Consider the following 12,105-nt stretch of genomic DNA (forward strand, 5'->3'; position numbering starts at 1 on the left):
ACAGAAGCATGCTTTTAGCTTTGAACTCGTCTGCACACGTAAAAGATCAAATGTTGAGCATCTGTGTTTACCTCAGGAGTGAGCTTGGCAATGGAGGTGAAGAGCATGGACACAATCTAAACACACACATCATCATTAGTGCCACCTTCCAACACTTATGAGGGTTCAGACTAGAGGTCGACCAATGTTGGTTTTTCCAAGGCCGACATCAACATGATTTCCACCTCATTTTCATGCTCAAACGAACTTAACCAGCGGCTAAATCTTACCTTATTGCACCGGTCGGAGTTAAAATCAGACATCTAAAGTTAACTGACCAAGCAATAAATACTCTAAACTGGTGAATTAAAAGGAATTGTAGGTGGAACCCATTAATGACAGCAGATGCTATTCAGGAAAGGAAAAATCCTAAACTCTGCAGCAGCTGCCCGGGGATGTGCCCGACTTTTAATCGGCTTTACTAAGGAGGAACATCGGCCTGATATATCGGTCTACCCCTAGTTCAAACCTTCTGGCTCCAACGCCGCCCTGAACCTGCTCTTTGACACCTACATGCTCGGCCAGACGGTTGTTATAGCGACAGAGGCTGAAGATGAGGTTGCACGTTTGCCTGATGTTGATTCCATCTCTGATGTGCTGGAAGAGGAAGGGGAAGCCTTTCCCTCCGGTCAGCGCTGCCATGTCGCTCTGGGACAGGGTCAGGTGTCTGCGGAGACGGCAGAGAGACGGAGACTCAGCCTGAACAGAGAAGACAAACATTCCCTCCATCATACCTCCATCCTGGATCGTACCTCTCAGAGCGAGACTGCTCCACCAGCAGAGCGATGAGTGCAATCATCTTCTCTAGAGCCGCAGGACGATATTTCTCCTCCGCCAGAGACAAGATGTCCTCCTCTTCGTCCTCCTCCTCTGCCTCCTCCTCTGACAGCACCTCCGCCTGAGGCTGACGTTGCACAGGAGGCTGTTATCTCAGTTGTTACTCGTCGTTTACTTACAGTCCAGGAGGAAACACGGGCAGATCTTAGACGTACATTGTCAGGACCTTTGGTTCCCATGTAGAAATGCACCATGATGGAGATGGCTTGCAGGGACAGCAGGAACTGACTCTGGACACAGAAACACAAACAGTTCAACTTTCACACCTTTCATATTTAATGGTAACAATTAATGCACAGATGCAGATGCAGAGAAACAGTTTACATCCTGCAGGACTGATGAGCTAACAGCTAGTCTGCGTGTGTTGCTTAGAAAGGACCAAATGGTCTAAAATGTATAAATACGTTCTTCTCTTCTGTGTATTTATGTTAAAATGAACACTCTGACATATCGGATGAATCGCAGCAGCACAACAAATACTTGTAAAAAGGGAGAGAATGACATTTAACGTACAAAACTTATTAAAAAAGCTACATCTCTAATAATTGATGTTATACTTTTTCAACAAAGCAACACATAAATGATCATAAAATGAATGAAGATGAAACTATTTTAAATAAAGTACAAGCTAAATGTGATGAAAAACTAAACGGTTTCAACGGAAGTGAAAAATGTAGAAAAAGAAACAATATTTCTGCCGTTAAATAATGAAATTTTAACTCTCAGCGTTAAAATTGGAGGAGCAGCGGTCGTGCCAGGGAGCTAACAGCTAGCTAACAGCTAGCAGCCACACTGAAAAACCCTGACTAGCCTGGGCTGGAGCCTGCAGAAAGCCAGTGTGGGCGGAACGCAAGGAGCCGAGTCCAGAGCTTCCAGCGTGAGCCACGTTTGGATTTTATAAAGAACGGCACAGCGGTCCCATTCCTTTGACCAACCTCCTCACTTACAGAGCCAACAGGACACAACAAGTAACACTGCATTTGCAACCCTGATCAAAAACGAAGAACAACACAACTCACCAAAACAAACATGCACAAACACCCAAAAATAGGACAAACTCACTAAAACATGACTACCCGCTACAGAGCTCCGGACGTCACGTGACTCTCAGAGAGTAGACGCCATGTTGGCAGGCAACAAAGGTAAACAAAATGAACGGGATCGGCTTGGATTTTACTCCGTCGGAGTTAACTTCACACTTTAAAACCGAAGAAATCATTTTATATAGTCAGAAAATAAATAGACTAAACATCTCCGACCCTTACCGTGACCCTGGGATACTTTTAAAAACGCCAGAAGCTGTCGGAGCGGACTTCTTACCGGACCTGGCCAGGGAACGCCTTGGGATTCCCCGGAGGAGCTGGCCCAAGTGGCTGGGGAGAGGGAAGTCTGGGCCTCTCGACTTAGGCTACTGCCCCCGCGACCCGACTCCGGATGAGCGGATGAAAATGGATGGATGGACAAATAACATAGATTTACATGTAAGTAGTTTAAATTGAGTGCTGTGCTGTTTGAATGTATAAACTGAACGCCAAGAGAAATCACTAGTCTGATTTTTTTCCATGAATAAAATAAATATGTCAGGCAGGAGCGTCTCAGGATCTGTCTGAGATCTGTCTCGATGAGACAGATAATAGCAATCCAAAGTGCTTTTTATGTGTGATCTGACAATTGATCAACCATTGCTTAAAAATTAAATACAGCTTAGCCGGTTAATTGCTGTGATCATAAAACACGTAAGTGGCCGGTGACCGCGGCTAAGCCAAGCACAGGCGCCATCTTGTTGCCAACTACAACCTAGGGCTAGATTAGCCAGTGTTTACCTTTTATTTTATATATATATATATATATATATATATACATATATATATATATATATATATATATATATATATATATATATTGGCATTTGTCCTTAGTAAAGCTGATTTAGTCAGGCTCATCCTCGTGCAGCCCGGTGCTGTTGCAGAATTTAATCTAAATGTATTTTTACGTTCACTAAATACATATGCATAATAAATACTCTAAATTAACTTTATTTAGGTGTCTGACTTTAACACCAAGCAGTCCACAAAGTTAAGTTAAAGTCCCATTAGCTGTCACACCGCTGTGTGGAATTTGTTCTCCGCATTTGACCCATCTCCTGGGGAAGCGGTGAGCTGCAGACAAGGTGGCGCTCGGGAACCGTGGTTTAACCCCCAATCCAACCCCTTAAATGCTGAGAGTCGAGCAGGGAGGCACTGGGTTCCATTTTTAAAGTCTTTGGTATGACCCAAACCCCGATCTCCCAGTCCCAGGGCCGACACTACCACTAGGCCACTGAGAAGGTGAACTCAAGATATAACAGTTGGTTAAATTCAGAGTCCAAAAACTGAGTCAGTTTCTGAAATTGTGTGCATCAATTGATGTTATTTGTGACATTTAAGCATAAAAATAAGGTGGAAAATGTCTAGATATCGGCCATGAAATATGGCCCATGAAAATCGGTGGTACACATCGGCCATTGGCCAACCATGTCTCCTACATATTGGTATCAGCAATAGAAAAACCAAAATGGGTCGATCTCTACTTTAAACACAGCATTACAACAGACTGAAGTGCTGAACACTGGCAAAGACATTGGTAAAAACTACGAAAACAGACACAGGTTACAACTATTCGGTAGGGACTTGCGGTAATGGCAGCCAAGTGAAAAGATAAGAAATTTAACTATAGAAAGGGCCCACAGAGTCAGAGGCAGAAAAGGATGGCGACGTACATCCTCGCACCTTAATAATGAAACTCCTCACGCTGAAACAGTTGATTATGACAGCAGAAAGAGCAAAAGGTGACATCCGACTCCAAAATCAACATGTACGGATTCACCCAGACATTGCAACTGGACTACATCAGCTTTGGAAGCAGTTTGATCCCATCCGAATGGAGCTATGCACGTTGGGATTACGTCACGCGGTGGCATACCGGGCTAGACTTTTGGTGATCTATAAGGAGCAAACTCATTCCTTTACAACAGCAGTGGAGGTGCGGGAGTTTGTAAAAAAGATCCAGAAAGATATGGAAGAGGAAGTGCTGCTACCAGTACCCATCTGAACTATGCTTCCAGTCTCTATATTCCAGTAAGTCACCATCATCTTAGGATAATTGATCTAAATGGCACTTGTATAGAATTATGATCTGAAGTCAGAAACTAATTTAAGACTCAAAGACAACAAACGGAAGTTAAGGAGTTGGGTTGGTGGCGGTGGGGGTTATACGTGATGTCGTGAGTGATACCTGGAGGTTTACAGTTGCGGGAGGGACTCTCTAACAGGAGGATTCAACAGGGTTGTTTGGGTCTATGTTCAAGGGAGAGGATCCTTGTTCTTGTATCCTGGATTGTTCTGATGCTCTTAACAAATCGCTGTAACCCAGACGGTATTTCTTATCATTTGGCACTAATGTTTAAAAAACCTCATCTGTCCAAAACACTAAATGTCAACTTTGTTACATGGAACTGCGAGGGACTACAGAAAGCTCAAAAGGTTAAACACTTGATAACTAAACCAGAAGATATGGACTAAGATAATATTCCTACGAGAGACTAATGGAAGAAGATGAGAAGACGATTAGGAGGAGGTGGCGTGGAAAGATACTTACATCAGCATTCATGACCAGGGCAAGAGGGGTTATGACCATGATCCATGAATCGACTCCATTTCAAGTAAAAAGTGTCATCACAGATAAAAAAGTTGATATCTAATCGTCCTTACTGCTCGAAAACTTTAATCTGATAAATGTATATGGTCCTAATACAGACGACTCTGGATTTTATCAACAACTATTTCTTTCATTTGCTACATTTTTCCCCTCTCACTGAGAACTGTGTGTCCAAGCTTCTCACGTGCAGCCGCTCTACTACATGCCCACTTGATCCCATTCCAACTAAGCTGCTCCAAGCTATTGCTCCTACAGTAGCCGCAGCAGTCACACGTGATCAACGCTTCACTGACATCCGGTACATTTCCCACCTCTCTCAAGCATGCTCAGGTTAAACCGCTGCTTAAAAAACATCTCTTCCTCCAAATCACGTGGAGAACTACCGACCTATCTCTCTCCTCCCTTTTCTGTCCAAAATCATTGAAAGGGTGGATTTCAAGCAGATCACAGAATACGTCTCACAAAACTGTCTGCTTGACCCTTACCAATCTGGGTTCAAAAAGGGCCACTCCACTGAAACTGCTCTGTTAGCAGTGATGGAATCCTTAAAAGAAGCTAGAGCGACTGCCAAATCCTCAGCGCTTATCCTGCTCGACTTATCGGCTGCATTTGACACGGTCAACCATGGCTTCCTTTTGTCCACACTCTAGCATGGGCATCACAGAGAAAGCACACGCCTGGTTTGAATCGTACCTCACAGGACGATCATTCAGCGTATCTTGGCTTGGACAATCCTCTACCGTGCACCATCTTGCCACAGGAGTCCCCCAGGGCTCTGTACTAGGACCTCTTCTCTTTGCCATATACACCACCTCACTGGGTGAGATCATTCGATCACATGGCTTCTCCTACCACTGCTATGCAGATGACACCCAGCTCTATCTGTCATTTCCACCGGACGACCACACTGTCTCTGCAAGAATATCAAACTGTCTCTCTGACATATCAAAATGGATGAAATCCCACCATCTCCAACTCAACCTCTCTAAAACTGAACTACTTGTCATCCCAGCAAAACCATCCATACAGCACAATATATCAATCCAGAATGACTTCCTATCTCTGGCTCCTTCAAAGGCAGTTGGAAATCTGGGTGTTGTGATTGATGAACACCTGACCTTTAAAGATCATGTTGCCTCTGTTGCTCGTTCGTGCCGCTTTGCGCTGTATAACATACGAAAGATCAGACCATACCTAACACAACATGCCACCCAGCTCCTGGTGCAATCTACTGTCATCTCCCGCCTCCATTACTGCAACGCCCTTCTAACTGGTCTTCCAGGCTGTACTGTGAGACCTCTTCAAATGGTCCAGAACGCAGCGGCGCGTCTGGTCTTCAATCAGCCTAAAAGAGCACACGTCACCCCTCTGTTCATTGAGCTCCACTGGCTACCACTAGCAGCACGCATCAAATTCAAACTGCTAACACTAGCATACAAAGTCCGAGATGGTACGGCTCCCATCTACCTGAATCCTCTTGCAAAGGCTTACGTCTCGGCCCGGCCGCTCCGGTCATCACAGGATGGTCGGCTAGCAGTGCCTACACCACGCTCAGGACAATCCAGACTCTTCTCATGCATCGTTCCACAAATGTGGAATGACCTTCCAAGCACTACCAGAACAGCGGCTTCCTTTTCAATTTTCAAGAAACTCCTGAAGACCCTGCTCTTCAGAGAGCATCTTCTAAACTAGCACCCTCCCTGCACCCGTCCCCCCTCTCTACTGTCCTCTCCTTGTTCCCTCCTCTCCATGACTGATGTCAAGTTGTTGTTGTTGTTGTTGTTGTTGTTAGCCTCAAGGGCAACATGCCGATTATCACTTGTAAGTCGTGTTGGACAAAAGCGTCTGCTAAATACATAAACATAGATTAGCAGGGGCCCTCATCATAGCGGGTGACGTTAATATCACCCTCAGTCCAGCTGATGGATGGTCAGGATCAGATCAGTCTGCCCTACGAAGCTTCATGAAAGAGTTTGTTCTGTAAAACTTCTGAAATCCACCACGTTGACACATTTTAACAATCTTCCTCTGCGCCGTTTTTTTTTTTCACAGTAGGAATTCAAGTTTACATCGTGGAGTAAAAGTTCGACAGACGCGTTTGTGTACACGTTTGCTGCTGCACGGAGTGGGGGAGGGGAGGGAAACGCAATGCTGCCATCGGGGTCTCTGCGGGACGCAGGGTAGGAGCGACAGACAGCTGGTGTGATCCGCTCTGAAAGGCGTTGATCAGAATTTGCAGATCACGTTTTTTTCCCACGGAGATCAGCTGCAGATTCCTCTTCCAGTCGGCATACTAGGAAACAAAACTACCAATCTTAATAAAAAACTGAACGATTCCGGGAAAACCCGACAGTTAGTGCTGGATGCCCAACCCTAGTCTTCACACACACGCTCAAGCAGCCACTGCACTTGTCCGAAGTTGACTCAACAAAACTCATGTCCAGTCGCGGTTGGACGGTAGAGTCAGAATCTCTACTAGCGGCTAAATTTAAATCATATCAACGGTAAACCGGTTAGACCCTGCATTACTAGCACTGCTGCGTGTTGAATCAGCTCCTGTCACCTGGGTTTACCATATAAATATGGCTGTTTATATGGAACTATGGGTTGTTCTCTAGCATAGCATTAGCTGATAGCTCATCAATCCTAGAGAACTCAAGTCTACCATAAGTGAGACCCAGAAACAGCTGGTGCAGGTTCAGACTGACCTCCTCCTCTCCCATCTTGGCAAACTCATAGAGGAAAGCGAAGTACTCCGTCAGGTGTTTGCTGTGTGGCTTCACGCCGTGCTCCATGATGGACAGGAGGGTCTTCACAAAGCGGGTGACACAGGACCGGCTCCCAATGTCCTCCACCGTTCCATCCATGTCGTCCGAGCTGAGCACAGACAGAAAAGGTCCTGCGAGTCAGAGGCCTTCTTCACATGTCCAGGATGTTTCAGACACAGGTTTCAGTTGCGCCGTGTCCGAGGCACCGAGTCACACACCCGGCGTGTGGATTTCTGTAGCCACCATCATTCACGAGTACAACACTCCGCATTGGTACCGCACACCTTCGGTGGCTCAAAAATAACAACTACTGAAGACTGAGGAGAGACATACCCATCCTCCATGCCGGGCTGCAGGTAGAGATGAGCGTGAACGGGTCGTAACCTCTGGATGACATGGATACACAACCTCTGGAACATCTGGAAGTTAGAGAAGGTGTTACATGTCTACCACGCTCTGTTTTCCATTTCTCCTTAGGCACAGAATGCAGGCTGGTGCCAATTTAAGCTCTGATTGGATGATGAACCTGAAGAGGACCAACCAGGACCTGAGCCTGCAGGGTTAGACAATGCTTCAGGTATAGAACAGCTAGGCCTGGTTGGTTCTGTAGATTTGGCTCAACCATGTAATCATGAATGGACGACAAATAACAGACCTGTCTGACAATCTGGTTAGGGCACTTGATGAGGATCTGCATGGGCCACCAGTTATCATCTGCCATCCGATCCAAAAACCACTGGAACAGAAACAACCCCACCATTAGCGTTCCCGTCACGTTTCTGTAACAGGACCCCTTATCTGAAGAAAACCAGGTGGCTAGAGTCCAGACCTCACAGGCAGCCTGGCTGTTGTTGAACTGCTTAGTGAGAAGTTCGATCCACTGCAGCATGGTGGGCTGGAGGAGCAGAGCCGGACCAACAGTTAGAGAGCAGCAGAGACCAAAGGCTGAGAGAAAACCTCCACACACTACCTTCTCTTTAGAGTGGATGAATGTCTCCAGGACAAAAGATGTGCTGAGCTGTGGATGAGAAGAAAACAAAGCATTAAAAACAGATCCTCTAGGGCGAGCGTGGCTTCAGATCAGCCGCTCTCAAGGGAGAGGAAAGAGGGAAATCAGTGGAGGCGGAATAGGAGCCGAATAAAGAGAGGGTGGCGATGAAGGTCACACATAAGCCTGAACAGGTGAGTATTCAGCTGCTTTTTAAAGGAGACCACCGAGTCCACTGGTGTTTCTGGCCCTGAAACACTTCAGTCATCACCTGGGAGGACAGCATGTGCTAGACAACACGACTGTGGGGTCACATGTAAACAGGCCGGGGGGAACACGCTCTCTTCCTCTACTTAATCTGACCCACACATCGCTGCACTGGTGCAATGTCCTGTCTCTCAGAGTAGCTCATGGCCTCGGTTCCCTCAACCACGGGGCAGACTTCCTTTCCAGGGGTGGACCTCTGTCAGCTGAATGGAGGCTTCACCCCGAGGTGGTGTCCCAGATCTGTCGGAGGTTCGGCAGGGCAGTAGTGGATCTGTTTGCGTCAACCGCAACACCGCCCCCTGTTCTTCTTCTTAACGGATCAAATAACTCGAATGGGATTGGACGCTTTGGCGCACCCTCGGCCCAAAGTTCTCCTCTGCGCTTTTCCTCCAGTGGAACTGATTCTGGCAGTATTGGAGAGAGTGCGCAGGTCGAGCCTGTCTCTGATTTTGGTGGCCCCTCAGTGGCCCACAAAGAGATCATCAGTCTGATGATAGCAGCAACCCACCCCCCCACCCCCACCCCCATGGAGGCTCCCTACCAGACAGGACCTTCTGTCTCAGGCTCAAGGGGAGATGCTGCACCCTCGTCCACATTTGTGGAAGCTGCATTCATGCCTACTGAAAGGTCCAACTGTTAGCAAAAGGTCTTCCCCCGGCTGAGGTGAATACTATTCAGAGCTCTAGAGCATGCTCCACTAGGGGTTTATATGCCTACAAGTGGAAAGCTTCTGAGCTATGGTGTCTGAGCAGGTCAGTAGTTCTCTCACAGAGCTCCACTGAAGACCGTCTGTCTTTCCTACAGGACCTGCTGGACAGGGGCTTGTCTTTCTCCACTTTAAAGCTCTACCTGGCAGCCATTTCTGCTCGCCATGAATCTTTTAATGGAGTTTCTCCTGGCGCTCACCCTTTGGCTGTTCGGTTCATGAAAGGGGTTCGCAGAGTGAGGCCCTATAGTGTCCCCCATTTGAGCCCATTGAATTGATCAGCACGAAGCTTCTAACCCTTAAGACAGCCCTGCTCTTAGCCCTAGCATGGGCTAAGAGTGTGGGGGATCTTCATGCTCTTTCGGTTCACCTTTCCTGTCTGAAAGTTTCTTCAGAGGGATCTAGGGTCACACTGCTGCGTATTTGCATGAGGTCATCCCACTGAACGAGCTTTCACCCTTCAGTCGTATTAAGAATTCAAAACGATCTTGCAGTGGCAGTGGTAGGGCTGCTTCAGTGCCACTAAACACCAGGCTGAGGTCAGAGGTCACCCACCAGCAGGATCAGGAGGGAGGCTGCAGGCCTCCTCCTGACATCGAACCCTACCACAGCGGTCTACAAACGTGTTCTAGTTATTCTGACCAGATTTCCACTGTGGCACATCCTTCAAGGTTACAGCTTTCCATTCTCATGCAGCCAAAACCCAACAATCCCGCCGTCTGGGCTGGCTGCTCCACACCTGCTAACTGATTATTGATCCACTGCAGCGGACTGCCTTTGGGCTGGCAGGGATCATGGATTTAGCTGTTAGCTATATATCTGCTCTGACCAAGTCTCCGCTGCACGTCAAAGGTCAACGTCGTGCGTTAAACTGGACTAAAACTCGATTCCTCAATATAAGACGGTTGCAGGTCATGAAAGGTGGTGTGGAGCGTCTCACCTTGGCAGTCATGAGCGAGACGGCTTTAGGGTCCGGCAGAGTGCTGGGGATGCTGCCGCACAGCTGCCACATGAACCTGAAACCGAGTCAGGGTCAAAGGTGAAACAGAGAAGCCAAGTCTGGAGCACCGTGAGACAAACAGGAGTCACACCCACCCAAAGTACGTGTGTTCGAAGATGTTCTTATCCTGCAGGAACTGCATGTTGTCGTGCCAAATCCACTGGAAGACAAACGTGGCAGGCACAAACATGAACACATCGAGTCACTCTTCCACAGAAAAAACATCCAAAGTACCTCGAGGAGATCAGGAGACACATCGAAACTGAAGTCCTTCCCGTTGTCCTCCTCCAGCTCCACCCTCTTGTAGAAGAGCATGTAGGCGCTGTGTGTCTGAGAGACCACCAACAATCAGCTCAGCTCCACAAACACCTCACATTGACCTACACTGGGGGTTCTTCTCACCTTCTCAAAGGAGAAGTCCATGAACTTGTCAGTAACAGAGTCGTAGGTTTTGGTCTAAAGGGAGGAAACAAAGTGTTGTTGGCTAGAACTTCATTTAGAAGTGTGCACTACATCAGATTTAGCCGTTAGCGGCTGGTACCGTCATCTCTCCACCGAAGCACTCAGAGGCCAGCTGAGCCGAGTCGAAGGGCTTCACCTCCGCATCGTTGAACAGGTACCTGGAGGTGTTACACAGCAGCGTATAGAGGAAGCTCCTCGTGAGCGTTTCCCCTACTACAGCGTGTGTTTGGTAACACATTAGCAGATTTACGGAGCCAACACCACCCGGACAACTCCGCTGCATGCTTCTGGTAGAACAACGAAGAACTAATCTCTCACCACTTGTTATTCTTGTAGGCGTGGGGGTTAATGATGTCTCTGATGAAGCTGTAGTAATGGCCGCCGTCAGCCGTGCCCGTGTGGACGGTGACGCCAATGAGGTCGTACTCGTAGCTCCCGGGGCCTTTACTATCGCCTTCCTCCCGAAAGCCTGAAGGCGGAAAACAGCAGGATTTATGATCATGACTCCGAACCAGAAGTTTACGGCGTGAATGTGTCTCTTGTCCAGAAAAGCCCGACTACTGGCGGAGTTGGAACACACCCTCTTTGTGCTCTCCTTTGCCCATGAGGAAGTCCTCGGTGTACGGCGTCATATCCAGACGCAGGGGGAAGGAGAAGTGGGTGTTGACCTTCTCCTTCATCATGGTCACCATGTTGAAGGTGTACCTCATGGTGTTGAAGCTCAGGATGCGCGGCAGCTTCTTGAAACATGCTCTGAGTTGAGAGAGATGGAGCCTTCGGAACACGTGACTTATTTCCTGTAATTGTGAGTTTAACGCTTCCTACCTTTTCTCTGCTCGGACTTTCTTACCACACTGAGAGCAGGTGTACATGTTGTCCCCCTCCAGGGTGTCTTTGATGGTCACTTCATCCAGAGACTCCTGCAGACAGACCTGGGTTAGACCCGGAGTACTGGGGTGGATTTTGCCTGAAGCTGGCTTCGTACTCACATAGATGTTCTTCATGTCTGCCACCTGACATCTGACCGTGTAAAACTCCTCAGCCGTCTGGCTGACGTGGTCACAATCCTGAAGCAAAGCCAGAGCTTAAGCCAAACAACTCTCAGGTTCAGTGAAAGGCTCAAAAACGTTAAAAGAACTTTAACCTTTATACTAGGGATGCTCGATATGCCGTATTTTCCGCACCATGAGGCGCCATTAAAAACCTTTGATCTCCCCCTCAACCGGCAGTGCGCCTTTTATACATGTATTATGGTACCGGTAACTCTGGCCCAGCGCGGTACCCCCTATTGTGAATGAGAGGAATAAAGTTTGATTTTGATCCAACTCCTTCTTCTCTGACT

General features: G+C 47.6%; 1 protein-coding gene across 3 annotated transcripts in view; it reads right to left on the reverse strand.

Annotated features, from left to right (window-relative positions):
* usp34 (ubiquitin specific peptidase 34) overlaps positions 1-12,105 on the reverse strand; it is a 124,406-nt gene that overhangs the window by 35,860 nt on the left and 76,441 nt on the right. For all 3 annotated transcript variants that reach the window (XM_070553617.1, XM_015954489.3, XM_070553616.1), the window contains exons 45-62: positions 11,753-11,830; positions 11,589-11,683; positions 11,344-11,516; positions 11,082-11,232; positions 10,843-10,921; positions 10,704-10,757; positions 10,536-10,631; positions 10,397-10,461; positions 10,242-10,317; positions 8,311-8,358; positions 8,170-8,235; positions 7,996-8,076; positions 7,674-7,759; positions 7,281-7,449; positions 1,032-1,106; positions 792-943; positions 553-706; positions 72-116 (exon numbers count right to left, since the gene is read on the reverse strand). In XM_070553617.1, coding sequence (XP_070409718.1) covers positions 72-116; positions 553-706; positions 792-943; positions 1,032-1,106; positions 7,281-7,449; positions 7,674-7,759; positions 7,996-8,076; positions 8,170-8,235; positions 8,311-8,358; positions 10,242-10,317; positions 10,397-10,461; positions 10,536-10,631; positions 10,704-10,757; positions 10,843-10,921; positions 11,082-11,232; positions 11,344-11,516; positions 11,589-11,683; positions 11,753-11,830 — 1,743 coding nt within the window. The remainder of the gene's footprint in view (positions 1-71; positions 117-552; positions 707-791; positions 944-1,031; positions 1,107-7,280; positions 7,450-7,673; positions 7,760-7,995; positions 8,077-8,169; positions 8,236-8,310; positions 8,359-10,241; positions 10,318-10,396; positions 10,462-10,535; positions 10,632-10,703; positions 10,758-10,842; positions 10,922-11,081; positions 11,233-11,343; positions 11,517-11,588; positions 11,684-11,752; positions 11,831-12,105) is intronic.

This window comes from Nothobranchius furzeri, chromosome 7 (assembly GCF_043380555.1).
Source record: "Nothobranchius furzeri strain GRZ-AD chromosome 7, NfurGRZ-RIMD1, whole genome shotgun sequence".
NCBI lineage: Eukaryota > Metazoa > Chordata > Actinopteri > Cyprinodontiformes > Nothobranchiidae > Nothobranchius > Nothobranchius furzeri.